Below are 15035 nucleotides of genomic sequence, written 5' to 3'. Positions count from 1 at the left end.
AGTCTTTTACCTGCACCCTTCACGAGTCCAGGTCACTGCCAAATGCGTAATAACGCATTATATGCATGTAAACAAAGAACAAGATTAGCCACTCCACGGTATCACGATAAATAAAGAGCACAACGACCTCGCGAAATAACAGACGCGTAATCGAAGACGGGACGAAAGTAATGCGCGTAACATATAAGGCGAATGAACGTAACTTTGGCACAATTAATAGGGTCACGAACACGTAAACAAACCACGGCGGGCCGATCGCAATGCGGGCATTGCCGCTTCGCCTTCTGGATCGCGGCCAAAGCTTGACTATGCGAGTGAGAGGAATGAGGTTCACTGGAAGAGTATTCTCGTCACAGGGATAAGAGCCAGCATGAAAGAAAGCACTAAAAAACGGTTGCCGGTGAGCGAACTACACGGGAGAAATACATACCGGGAGCTCCGAGATGTAGAGGCCTGAACATCCGAATTTCGATTGTCATCTCACTGAAACAAGCAGGCCAGTTTTTGTGCACGTTCTTAAGGAGGATGATACGTAAATTTTCTAATTTAACTTTATTTGGCCTGCTTATAGGGCTATTTTATTACATGGCTTAATATTTGGGGAGTACCGTAAATTTCTACATAATAATTATCATCCTCATCACGCCCTCGCAACTGATGCCTCATGAAGCGTTTATGTGATTTTATACAGTACATTAGTAAATAGTTCAAAATACGTCGACCGGGATGATTTAATACTTCTATTAATAATGGCCTAATGCCACTTGAAATACTAATAGTGCTATCTCCATTGTATTTATGTTTGAAATAAAATAGATACGGCACATAAAATACGCCGCTCTCTTAAGACTAGAAGACTCTTTCAATTATTCAAGTTTATCGAACTCTGCCATAAGATTACAGCACGAAGCGACGAAACTTCTTTTTTGTTTCTATGGTAATAATTGACTAAAATTCCGCAATAAATAACGATAATGTTTTCCCTAGTGAATAAATATTTTAAATGAATTTGAATTGTCCCTCAAAATGAGGTGTGTGATCACAAATAAATGTTAAACATCATTAAACTCTACCATAAGAATACCACAGCATATTTGTAGCACATTTACCCCGCTTTACATACACAGTATAACTGAAAGTGGGGAAGATACTCTTCTGGTCTCTACATCTCGGAGGCAAAATACACGCAGAAAGATGACGACGGTGAGTATATTGTTCCGCGGAGAAAACTTCCCAAGTGATCGCCTGACTCCGCCGATCGAGTCCACAACAGCCCCCGCGATGATTTTCTTGAGAGAAAGTAGAAGGATCGAGTGCACTCCACGTGTACGACGGCACCGTAATCTCCCCTCGCTTCCGGCTTCTCGGAAGACAACAGACGGATCAGCCCACTCGTCTCACCGGCACAAGGACACGACTTTCGACGCCTATCGACCGGCAAAGAGGAGGATGACACATCGATTGATAGCGAGAAATTATTATCAATAAGAGATCATACTAAAAAACAACATCGATCCACGACTCGGATGCTTAACCCTCTATGCTGTGCTGATCAGGAACTTGTAATGCTAGTTACCATTGAATAATGATAATGTTTCGGTGAATTTTACGCCTTCATCAGAGCTTACTTTGTCTTTTTTTAATGACAATATCATTGAATTGCTTTTCACAACTGCCGTTTTAAATGGTACGAAATGAAAAATAACAGTTATTTTCATTTTTGTATTTTATTGAATTTTTTCTATTATTTTTTGGTCGTTTCTTTTGTTCATTACTTTCTGGCGTCATTACATTACGTCTTGGAGGTATGTAACATCTCTCAGCGATAATGCGTCCGAGGTCTGATATACATACAAAAGTGTCATCCAGATATTCACTAATTATTTACAAGCGTTTTTTCATGAAAATTAAATAAAAAGTTTCATTGGAGGGCCACCGTAAAGGTTTATATCTTTTAAATTATTCCGGAAATTACGGGCCTCAATCTGCCAGTGGATGTTGAAAGGATTATATATCAAGTATGTGATTAATCAAGTAAGTATTTCGTATTCGTTCATTCATAAGCGATATTAAACATTTATTCGTGGATTGACAATCATTTTCCGAACTTGGATAAGAAGTTCATAATATAACTGAGTGCATTACAATGCATAAAACTCGGACCAATGACACAAGGGTACTAAAATATTTAAATAATTACCCGATGAAAATTTCTTCCAAGAATTACAAAACAATGTCAGCAAGAAGGATCAAATACACGATTTATTTTGCAAGATACCTATAGAAATTTAATTGATACGGAACAGTAAATAGAAAAGGGAAAATATGAGTTACCTTCAACCGGTAGACAGCAAAAAATCACATGCATGAGGTACAACGTTTTGCAACGCTATAAAAGTAACGGCCAATCACATTCTTTATAAGATTTCACCACACTCATTAGTTTCTACCCAGTATAAGCAATCATACAATATTCCGCCGGAGGCATGAACAATATAGAGATACCAACGATGAAGAGTTTATGTCGTTTATAATTGACCTCATAACCTTGATATTTAATGAAAAGGGAAGGCCATCGCAGTATCATAATAATCCTAGGTAATGCACTTTTTATAATTCCCTCTCAAATAAAGCATTGTTGACATTTTAGTGTTTCCATAAAAAACCAATCCAAAAAAATTAAATTGAAATAAATACTTCATGATAACAGGTATGTAACGCAATCAAAGGTTCAATGACACTTAAGCGCATCAAAGATCTATTAACACTCACGTCAAAACTGTGAAGACATTAAATTGCTCAGATATATTTTTTATGGTAGCAAGGATTCTGAGTCACCAACACCAAATGGCAATAAAAGAAGAGATTGCAAGGTTAATGCCTCCATTGCTTGTCTCCTGAGGACTTCCTCGATGAGGGTACTGACGTTGCGCCGCTGTTTCACCACATGAAGACTAAGTAGTCCAACGCCACAGCACTTGTCGCAAAGATTATTTTTCAAGGACGGGCTTAAGGAACAAAACTTACAAGTCACTAACTCAACCAATGAGGAAAGCTACTGAGAATGTCCGGGCACTACATAGCGCCCAACGAAAGGAAATAAATTACTTTGGACGTCGCGTCGTCTGAAATAGCTTCCCAAGCAAAACAAAGCGAACACTCCTCCTCTTAGTCTGTTTTCAAACGACTACGTTGACCTTGCTTTCGCAAATGGTATGATATTTTTAAAAAACAATTGAAGTACAAAAATATATTCATGGATATAAAAATAAAATATTTAAGCATATCCGTTCAAAGGATAAAGCCTTGGGCTAATTGTTAACGATGGAAGTATTTTAATTCAAGAAATTACCTGTGTGACCTTAATAATAAGTTGGTTCAGACTTCAATCAAAATGGATTTCCCCGCAAAGTAAATTTTATCATAACGAATTTCCGTGCTTTTAATCAATTTCGCTGATTCTTATGAAATATTTAGAAATAAAAAATACTATTCTTTATCATTAAAATACTAGATAATCTAATTTAGATACTATTTTTAAACCAACCTAAATGATATTTAGCAATAAAATACTCAACAGAAAGTTATTTATGATATTCATCTGGTGTCATTAATGAAAATTACATCAGAATTTTAAAGATTCACAAGTCGCATTTCGATAACGAAAAGAATGACTATAACTTTCGTCTGCGATTAAAAATTGCAGAAAATAATAATTTGACTCGATTACAGATACATAAAACAGAATATATTGGCGTGCAAGAATTAATACTCTCCAAAAATTCGATCGATTAAAATTGGATTGCATTTATAACAATGGAAACGACAAGTACAGGCATTTACTTTTTTGTCACGTTATGTTAGCGGTAACTACGTAGTAAAGTTGTAACACGCGGAAAAACGAGAACTTCTTCGACTTCCTGCACAGTCTAAACGAAGTAGGTTAATATATATTCTAAAACGTGTACTTCCTGTACAAAAAATGTTGGTAATTCGGTAAAATTTGTTTCTGCAATGGATAAATACCTCAACATCTTGGTCTGTCCAAATAAAAAATAAAAATATTAACTAATGTTTAATATATTTCCTGATAAGTACTTCGAATCCTTTACAGAATATAGATTACCCAAAGTGATGATTAAGTGCACGTAAAATAACTTTTTTCAAAATAAGGAACGACTGAGTAAAAATTACCGAAAAAGTTAATTTTTACTCAGTCCTTCCTGGCCATCCACTGGCAATTAGAGTCCATTAATTTGATTGCCGGTCATCACCAACTTTCACATTTGAACGCGGCGACCGATTAATACGCCTCCGAAGAGGCATCACGCACGCGTGAACGCTACTAGGACGTAACCACTGCAGGACGCGCGAGAAGAACGTTCGGTCCACTGCCAATCGACGACGGAAGACTCCTCGGAAGCACACCAATCAATCCCTGCATTTACAGTAACCAGGACTTCCCTCCATAACAAAACCATCTCCCTTATCACTCTTTTCTCTTTGAGCCATTTTATATCGAGGATACTACATTTTCTCGTTCAAACAAGTCTTGGCCACCAACAAAAAAAAATAAAAAATAGAGCGGCCAAAATCAAGCAAATTTTATGACTTTTATTCAAAATAAATACAATTCGCAAATGCGATTGAAAAAATATTTACCATAATATACGCCATCCTTCGAGGTTCAAAGGTAAAATAAGAGTACATAGAACGTGGAAAATCCAATCCCTAGACCTTTACCTAACACTTTTCCAGCAATTTCCTACATTAAAACCGCTTTCAAGGAAATAATGTTATTTTAATTTGATCACGCCATTCTTTTGCTATCAAGTCCAAAAGTAGTAGGGAAACAAACCTAAATTTTTTATACCGTTATTATTATGCTATGACGCACATATATAAATATTTATGACAAAGGACTCATATATTCAAGAACTGGTTAATATTTTTGTATACATAGACTGGTGAAGCCAAAACAAACCTGCATAAAAATCTGGATAATGATATTCAATATCCAGAAAATAAAGCACGAGAAACTCACTGTCTGAGGCCGCCAGGCGATAAAGTACAATGAGAAGATCATATTTTGAAATCATCACAAAAACAACATGTATTTCGTTTTTCGAGCCAGCCTTCTTTAAAGAAAAAACCAACGAGGAAGGGAATACGGAACGAAAAAAATGAGTTGCCGGGGTCTGCGACCTTCTCGACGGCCGGAATGACACGTGTTATCGACTAAAAATAGCCAACGGATGCATTTCGATATTCTCGCTCAAATATGAGCCACGCAAAAGGAATAAAACAGGTGCGATTCATGGGAGCACGATGCGACGCCGTTTCCCTGTATCCGGAAGTAGCTGTGCCGAAATAGCCCAGCCTTGATGCAAGCGGGGTTTACACCATGACGAATCGAGTTGGTATAAGGCGCGGGTTTACACGATTCCAGGAAGCGCCCCTAGCTAGGATATGTTGCGAGATGATTTAGGATTTTTGACACCGATTGATTTCCGATAAATTAATTCAGGGAATAAGAATAGCAACCACTAATCCCGCGATAAATACTTTCAATGTAATGAAAACCACTGAAGTAAATTATAAACAAAACGTCTATAAGCATGCAGTTAAATATTAACAAGACATGAAGAGTTCTTGGACATTTCCAGGTTCTTGTTATTCACGGAAGAATCTCTTCGCATGAATATAATTCGTTTGGAAATTTAGCTAGACATTATAGAATATCATATAAAGAATCAAATTATATTGATGCCGAGTGTGTACTTCCATTCAACACTAATTCAAAGATTAGTGAAGGCTACTGTAAATCTTAAATCATTGATCTTATGACTTGGGACGAATACAGTTTGAAATAATTAGTAAAGCACAATTAACATGAATGCATAATGAAGGCCAATTGGTCTGATGACGAATATTTACTTCCTTAGTTCTCTACGACACAGCGGGTCAGATTCACTAAACTGGCATTGGGTGTATGACATATTTCACATTTATTTAAACGATGTCGTCAAATTTCAGATTCATCAAATGCACATTTTATGTTGGAAGTGTCAGGGTCATCGGGGAAGAATTACTGTCAAAAAAAAACCAGCAAAATATTTGTAAAATACTCTTGGGTCCCAAAAAGCCCCATTAAAAACAACTTAACTTGGTGTAACAATGGCGTTGAGAGCCAAAGAAAAACATCTGCTCGTTCACTACAACTTAAAGCAGCTTAACTATAGTTAGAGTAGTCATAAGATGAGAAAATAAAACTTATTTTAACAAATGGCCTGTAGAAAGGAAGACAGTATAGTTATTTGATAGTCATATGAAATAGAGGAACCTATTTCAAGATTAATCGAGCGGTGGAAGCAGGGGCAGAAATCAACGAGGAGTAAACTAAGAATTCATGTTGAATAAAAACTTTTGGGATGTCGCCGCGTGAAATTTTGGGTGGCCCAAACGTTTCCCGGCCGATGCTGGTCTCTAATTCAAGGGAATCTGATAGAGCCCAAAAGTTTTAATCCAACATGACGAGTACCCGCGAAAGTTTTGACGAAGGAAAACTTAAGAATTATCAACTTTTTCAGTCCAATGTTAGATTCAAATAAAGGCCCAATGAGTAGTGTAACGAGCCGCGTATTAATTCCGATTACATATCCCAATGGTGCTCAAAATAACCAGTGAAACCGGCAAAAAATTCCATTAAAGCTAGTTACCGGACTGCCTGAAATGAAGTCCATATTTTAAGTTAGGTTTCCCATTGGTGACAATGGCGCTCTGGTGTCTTGTTCCATATAAAATTTGTAACTTCTCGCCAACTTATACAGCTCATTTAGGCTTACAGTAATTTTATAATGAATTAGAACAGCAATTGTCTTTTGCAGTATAGAAGTTGACTTAATAAGTTAGAGCATCGCGCAAATAGATAAGGACTGGTCAGGTTTCCAGTTTTGATTACGTAGAATAATTTTTGATTCTTGGTGATATAACAACTGTGATTGAAATCCTCGAGACTTATATCAACAGCTTTGGGGCCCTATTATTAAAGCTTCAGGAAACCAGAAAGTGGCTAGGAATCTATAGTTTGGGAAGCTTTAGAAGGAAAGACCAGAAAATTTTATTAAGGGAAAAATCGATGGCTTGATACAATCTGTCACCGAATAACTTCATTTTCCAAAAGAGAGAAGACATATGATACCTTCGTACTGTTCGTTTGTCCTTTTTTATATAAACTGGGCACGTGTTCGTCTAGTTACGATAATAAAGGAGAACATAGAAGCTACTACAAGAGAGTAAATATTTTGCTCAAAGATTAAGCTAAATGAAAATCACTTACATGAACTCAAAATTACAGTAAATAGGGATGTGAACGTAAAATAAACAATCATGAGAATTCACCTTTTATTTCATTGAGAAGATCGACAAAAATGGTTAAACGAAGAGAGAGAGGACGACAGAAAATCAAGTCTGAAGAAGATTTTTGGAAATGGAAAGAAGATTTTTGATTTCTTTCCGTTTTTAGCTCTTTCTCTAGAACGTAACCAACTTACTGTAGTATACTGAACCGTAGATTAGGCCCTGCAGTAAAAGTAATAAGTGTTTCTTAAAATTTTCATCAAAACCAGAATCTCTAGCCCTGGTTCTGACGAAGCTCGATTTGACAAATATGGAGAACGCATCTCAGAGTTCATTACTACTCAACAGAACTTACAGTGAGCTACAGTGGTCAATAGAAAGCAGGGCAATCTCAATCCTCAAAACTTACTACTAAGCGAAAGCACTATGTGAGAGAGTACCATCCATGATTTCCAAGAAAAGTATGCTATGATGAGTCAAGACTGTGCAAACAGATTGTTTAGAAAGTAAATTATAATATCCTAGATCCGATTCAAGCTTGGTTATTTGAGCAAGGCTCAAGTGGATCTAATGAAACTTCTCAGTAAGGAATAGACGCACACACGTCGAACGCAACCCGACTTAGCGGAATGGATTTCATTAGAGATATTGAGATGTGACGTCGTTACAGGGATTAAAAAAATATCAAAGAAAAACCTCGTAAGGATGGTGAAATATATCCTACTAAATTTCTTAATTGGATTCGAGTAGCATATAGAGATGTAGCCAATATGAAAAAATCATATCAAGGCCAAAAAGGACCTCAAGAACGTGGTTCTTAGACGTCTTCTATAGCAAAGACATTCCGTGGAAGAGAGTACGAGGAGACTCGTTAAATACGACCGAAAAAATCGACTGCAACAACAATTAAGTTGGAGGTAACATGGGGTGACGGAAATCGAACCACAGAAGTTATCCTGTAACCTCCGACAAACTCCCAGAATAAATTCGTAGGCATGAAAACAGGAAATACGTCGATAAAATTTATGAGCCTTGAAAACCTGGTGACGTAAATTTTATAATTAGGCTTTTAAGTAGAATAAACATGGCTGCCGGATCCACCAAACAAACAGTAGCGCATCAACCAAACTTAAGCGTGATGGAAATATCGATAATGACGGATAACTAGATTACAAAAAAATAAAAATTCTTACTGTCAACTTCGAATTTATTGGTCCAAAGTTTTAATCATCACATAAAAGAACCGTCTCGCAGGAAAGTGAAATTCGCTGAAGATCACCATTGACCTTTAATGAATACGAAGTTATCCTGCACCAACTGGCAGAGGAATACTTATGACTTAAAAGAAATTACCTGACACTTTATGGTAAAGTTATTCCACGGCTTATACCCTGTTCTAGTGGAAGCTCTCTTGACAAATACGCGATAGCTTCAAATGCAGTGGGGTCGAGTCTCGTGGAAACGTAAAAGATAAAAAAAATTATTTAACAAAAGACGAAATGGAAAGTCTTCAACTATTGGTTTACAGCAATAAAAATTAAACACAAATAAAAGAATTTTCAAAATAATACCATAGAAACCTACGAAAAAATAAAATGGGTTCCTTCATAGCCTCATCGAGAAACTCATCCTCGTAATAGCACGGAGTGCCAGAGGCGAATGCTGACAAATTTTCGGGGGAAAGGAACTTCCTGGACAGGCGGCAATACGCAAAACATAATCTGCCACGAGTTAAATGAAGGATTTTAAGTCCTTCTTTGGAAAAAAAATTATTTTTGAAGTAACTTTGCACTTGTAACCAAAGAGAAGAAGGGCTACACCTGGTTTAATACCATCACCGCACCGCGTCATTTATAGACGACGCCCACTTTCAAATCCTAACATTATTAGATTCAGAAGAAACATTTCCCCTTAAACTTGGTTGGGGTTTATTTTGGTTGAATTCCCCTCTCCCTCCTTCCCCTGGACTATCAATTTGCCTCGCCAACGGGATGGCCATGAGAGCAGCAGACACGAAATGGCGGCGAATCAGAAATTTGGGGCCCTCGACTTGGGCGGTGGAGAGGTAGCTCACCTGGTCCAGCGGAAGGAGCGAATTAATTCGGATCAGTGGCGCTATAGAGCTTAAGCCCTATAATTGGCGCAGTAGTGGGGAACGGGTGTAGGGTGTGGAAGAGAAGGGGTAGTCACGCACCTATGTCCCGGCGTGTCCCTCCGCGAGGATGCAAGCGAAAGCGGCGCCGAGGACGGGTTGCTCTCCCTCTGGGCCTCCCGTAGCAGTCGCAGGTATTCCTCGCCGGACACGGAGCAGCTCAGCGGAAGGTGGGTCAACTGGGGCTGCTGCAAGATGCCCCCGCCGCCGATGGAGACGTGCCCTGAGGGCGTCACGGTGCCTCCACCACGGCTGCTGGTCAGATCCACCCATGATTCTGCACGGAGGGGAGAGAGAGAAGAAAGTGAATTAGAGCTCTCGAAGGCCACGACCGAGAAATTCCCGCATTCTCGCTTGACAATGACACCGGCTATCCGACTTTCGGAGCGTATCAAGAACAAGACTGCTTTCTTTCGCTATTGTAGATTAAAGTTCGTTTTCCAAAGATCATTGAAATTCAAATGACACAAATATTCAAGTGTTTTTTCAAGTTTAAATCAGCACAACACATTAAATAACCGATACTGATAAACTTGAATGACTCAGGCTCTACCATGTGGAACTTTTTCATATTAAACATGATTAAAACACGATGTACAGTTCCCAGAACAGTTTCGTGGATATTCAAATCGACCCGGGTTTCAGCAGCTATATCTTTGCCATCAGCTGGATCAGATCAGCGGGTTCACTTCAAATGACTCAGCCATCGATTATCCAATAATTCAGTTATCCAATCTGTTTACTCGGTGAACATAACATAGCTATCACTTTCCGTTACAGGTTAAATACCTGTACAAAACCTTAATAATTGCAATTCATTGACGTAAAATCATAAAACACATTAAAAAGTTGATGATTATCACAATTCTTCGATCCATTAATTCTATTTACTTCTCTTCAGAATCTGTAAATAATCATTTCCCTCATTCCAGTCCACTCCGAGGTCATCTCCACAATTAATTCAGACTTAGTTGACAAACTAATAAGCAAAATACTCATCCTCGATAGGGACAAAGATGAAGTAATATACCTTCAAGGTCCAGTTCTAAATGCGAGTGAAGTGGAAGCGACAAAATACGATTTCCCATCAAAACATTCATGAATTACGACATAAACCGCGAGGGAGGACCGTTGCCCACGTGAGGAAATGAGGTCAGTCAACATTAGAGAAAGCATGACGTGCCTTATGAATAATGAGCAAAATGAATTAAGAGTGAGCGGTCAGCGAAGGGATAAAACATTTACCTCTATCAAAAAAGGAGGCTTTAAACGGTAATAATTAAATCCATGAAATTCAGATCATACAACATCATAAACCAATAAACGAATCTCACCAATTTCTTCGCACAGACACACTGTCCCATCATTAGGGCACAGCTCTCACAAACCTGGCCACGGATATCCGTCATCCAATTACTAAAATGTAACCTGTCTAGACATTAACGCATTTTAAAATATACGAGAAAGTCCTTGGTATCCTTAATTTACACGATTTGCTGAGTGTTATTCAAAATTTTAACTTAAAATAGATCAAATTCATCGCTCTCCACAGTTTTTTTCACTGGACGCGATTTCAATGGGTTAAGTTTAAAATCACTACTCAATGTGAACCTTAATTTTCATCATCATTAATAGTCAGCAATCCTAAGATTGGAATGACGCAGCTCTTCACATAATCCTCGTATCATGTAATATACTCACACCAACGAAATTCTTCTCTTTCGCATCCTTCTTTTCCTGTTCCCTACATTTTATTCTAAGTCTTCCTTCTCCATTCCCGCCATACAACTGCCCTCCAATGACAACTGCCCTGTCAACATGGGGCCATCATGCTTCAAGATACGGGCGATAAGGATGTTATCTTAACTTTAATGCAAAGAATTAATGTGAGACAGGCTGTATAAAGCTTAAAGACAATATTTTCACCTTATTGCTGGATATAATCATAAACTAAATGCCTATTGAACTATTACCGGCCTATAACACTATTGCCGGCCTCGGTGGCGCCGGGGTAAAGTCCCCGACAGCTAACCTAGAGGTCGCGGGTTCGAATCCCGCCTGGGTGGTTTGACCACCATCCAGGGCATGGATGTATGTGATTGTCAAACAAGTTAATTGTAAGAGAGGACTATCTAGTCCTAAATTCACTTGTGAAATAAAGACGACATTATTATTATTATTATTATTATAAAGTCGCTATGCTCCTTTTTTATACTCAATAGCATCCTGATTTTCCGTATTAATTTTATACAAAATTACCTTAAATAGAGGGGTGGTCTAGATTGAAAATAAAGAGATTCGTGATGAAAAATAAGATAATTCGCGTGAACGCAAAACCTTCTGAAGTTGTCTTTAAACAAATTATGTTCAAAAATGTATATATTTCGGTTGGAATTAATACTAGCAAAGATACTCACCATAAAAATATAGATGTTCAGTATATATATAAGATGATTTTCAGCCACGCAAGAAAACACTGAAACTACGCAATCTTTCTAGATGAGCCAAGATGACGGCTGATGTCAAGCGCAACACAATAGATATTGGAAATTGTAATCAAGCATGAAAATTGTAGAATGATCAACTTCTACATTAGACTCACTGAAAGACTGAAGCAATAGTATATTTTCGAATACAAGGAAGTACATTAAATAAACGAAACCGACCGATACATATGGCACTGGATCAGATAAGTGATCTAAATGCAGAGGAATACCCACTCGTTCTAGGTGCTGAAGTTTTTTTAACACCCAAATAACAATTTATCAGTTCAGAAAGATTTTTAATATGACTTATCACTCACTCTCAACTAATCTCTTTTCGTGACGAATCGCTTGTTTAAAACGTCGGATATCCTCTTGAAAATGTTTAGGAAGTACAGAACAGAATCTTATCCACATTTGTCAGTATCTCAAATTTGAAAATTTTATCTTAATATTTGCGAGGGTGTACACTTTTAAAAATTTCACTACAGGGAAATTTTAAAAAAACTACACTATAAACCCTGAAATTTTCGAGATTTATTTTTAAACGAATACTTGGTCATGAAGGAAATGAAACCGGCCGAAGTGGGTGATGTATCCTCTTAAGGGGTTGTGCATTTCAAGGTAACTCTTTGAGCGGTATCCATGGAAGATTCTGTCAAGCAGCAAGCACAACATTTTCCGATTGACTGACTCAATGGAGGTCAAGAGCGGGCCCCCATAAGATTTTCAGCCACCACGTCCTTCGCATTCGAAGGCTGATCCCAAATGCGCGCCATAGCTCCGCTCCGCAGTAGATTTTTTAACGGTGATGCGACGTGCAAACGAAAACACCTCTCGAGCCCAACCCTCTCACGTAAGGGGAGAAAAAAATTTCATCAAGGAGGCACGGTAGGCAAGGGCTTCCCGGGGCCTCTCATTTCACTTTCCCATGATTACCAAGGCATGCAATTCCAATACTGGTTGACTGCCTTCCTCTATCTTAAACATCTTTCAACGATGCCTTTTTTTATCCTTCCAAATTTAGAATCGAGCATAAAACATACGCGCATTTCTGTAACAGTAATCTCTCTGAGACTTGCTCTTCTATTACGTATCTGAGAATTCCATCACGTTTTAAGTACGGACATTAGAGAAGCCGTCGATGCTAAAATTTCGAAATAATTACGGGCGTTTCGGTTTAAAAACAGTATTTTCGGAGAAAAAATACGCGGAGTCAAAGCAATACGAAGCAGCGGTGCTGATATGCTTTTTAAGCATAAAATTTCAATTTGATCATTAAAAGGAGATAACGATGACTGGGATACGGCTTATCACCGCAGAACTTTTCCAGAGAACATCAATATTACAAGGGCACTGACACTGTCGCCTGAATACAATGATAGAATGGTTAAGTCGTTGGAATTTTGTACCTAATCTATTAGGCTATCCCTTATCCCCTAGCGACTAAGAATGACTAATTCATCACTCTATATAAATATTATTGAAGTAATATTATGGAATATATGAGATGAAAACAGTAATGATCAGAACATGTCGTAATTTACACAATAACTGGCGAAATCGTCAAAGAGAAGTGAACAACGTAAATATGTGCGTGGGATCGATTAAAAAAAAATGTTAGACCATACAAATAATTTTCACAAAAAAATAAAAAGATAAGACATCAAGGCCAGCTACGCTACCATCTTGAAAGTTAGGTTGCGCATTATGGAGGTGATATAAAAAATCACCAATAACGATAACATTTCAAGTGACGTAGAAAGAATAGTCCGACGAGAGGGAGGCCAATCATCTAGGAGAAGCAACAAGTCCACGATATACGTCGCACGCCACTCCGCGTCCTTCGTCACTAAATGCGCAAGGCTGGTGGAACATTTGTCCGGCTTCTGAAATACGTCGTTTACAAAGAGAACAGGAGGCCTGAGCGATAGTGGATTTGGATAATGCGTCATGGAACCACCGGAGTATACAATATTCTATGACAAACATAAGGAAAATAACCATGATGCGACAATTATAGATCCGAAAAATGAGAGTGGGCGTCGGTTTATCACTTACGCGGGCGAAAGCGACAAGTTAATGGAGATTTTTTAACGAATAAAAAGTAAAGGTCTTGAAGATAGCTACTAGGAAAGCACGATGAGGAAAAAAGGGAGAAATCATAAGAGGAAAGAAAACTGAACTTTTTCGTGATTCAAGAGAGCTATGTGGTTAAATGTACCTTCAAATGTAATGGCCGCGTTAAGACCCAGAGTGAATAAAAAGCAACTTCCTCTCAAGAGGTGATCACGAAGTGTTATTACCTGAAGTTAGTATTTTTTGTCATACTAACTAACTTGTCACTTTTTAATATCACGTTTTGCTTAAAATTTCAATTACAAAACCTCACTTCAGTTAACTTAGCTCCCACAAACATGTCCAATCATAAGTTTCTTATCTCACCATAATTTCCATATTATAATCAAAAATCAATAAATTTAAAGATGAAGTGCATACAAAAGATCATCGGAAAATTCAAAAATCTTTCACAAAATATGTTTACGGGTATAATATTACTGGCAGAATTCCCCTTAATTCCTCATGGGATGCTCCTTTAATAATTTGAAGAATGAAATTTAGCGGCGCCATGATCAGATAAAATATTCCAGAAGATATTACGCGAATATAGAAACTTTCAAACACGGAAGTTACCATCGAAAAGCGCCAGAATAGACTAAATTAAAATTAAAGTATTTCCCAAGGATACAAGGTTATGGGAAGTTGTACACCTGCCACAGTATTTCACTGCATGGCCCGCGATATAACCAAATCCATTCCAATAAAAGACGCACTTATGACAGACTGTCGCCGTTCCTTTTGTGCCTCCCCAGCCCTTTAGTCACCGCTTTCAGAGTCCTTTGAGATTAGCCAACGATCAGTGCACCGCAACAATCGACACGCTCCCGCCTCCAAGCATAGCTTTCCCACGGTGCCGAGAATAACTAATGTTTCACGGATTTTCCACAACAGGAGAGCTAAAGTTCAATGGACAACAAGTC

At 38.0% G+C, this 15035-nt stretch overlaps 1 protein-coding gene across 2 annotated transcripts in view; it reads right to left on the bottom strand.

Moving 5' to 3' along the window:
- Positions 1 to 15035, bottom strand: part of LOC124156283 (BCL2/adenovirus E1B 19 kDa protein-interacting protein 3) — a 102492-nt gene that overhangs the window by 41897 nt on the left and 45560 nt on the right. For both annotated transcript variants that reach the window (XM_046530731.1, XM_046530730.1), the window contains exon 2: positions 9554 to 9788. In XM_046530731.1, coding sequence (XP_046386687.1) covers positions 9554 to 9788 — 235 coding nt within the window. The remainder of the gene's footprint in view (positions 1 to 9553; positions 9789 to 15035) is intronic.

The sequence above is a fragment of the Ischnura elegans genome, chromosome 3, assembly GCF_921293095.1.
Source record: "Ischnura elegans chromosome 3, ioIscEleg1.1, whole genome shotgun sequence".
Classification (NCBI taxonomy): Eukaryota; Metazoa; Arthropoda; class Insecta; order Odonata; family Coenagrionidae; genus Ischnura; species Ischnura elegans.
This window is presented reverse-complemented; position numbering and strand designations above follow the sequence as displayed.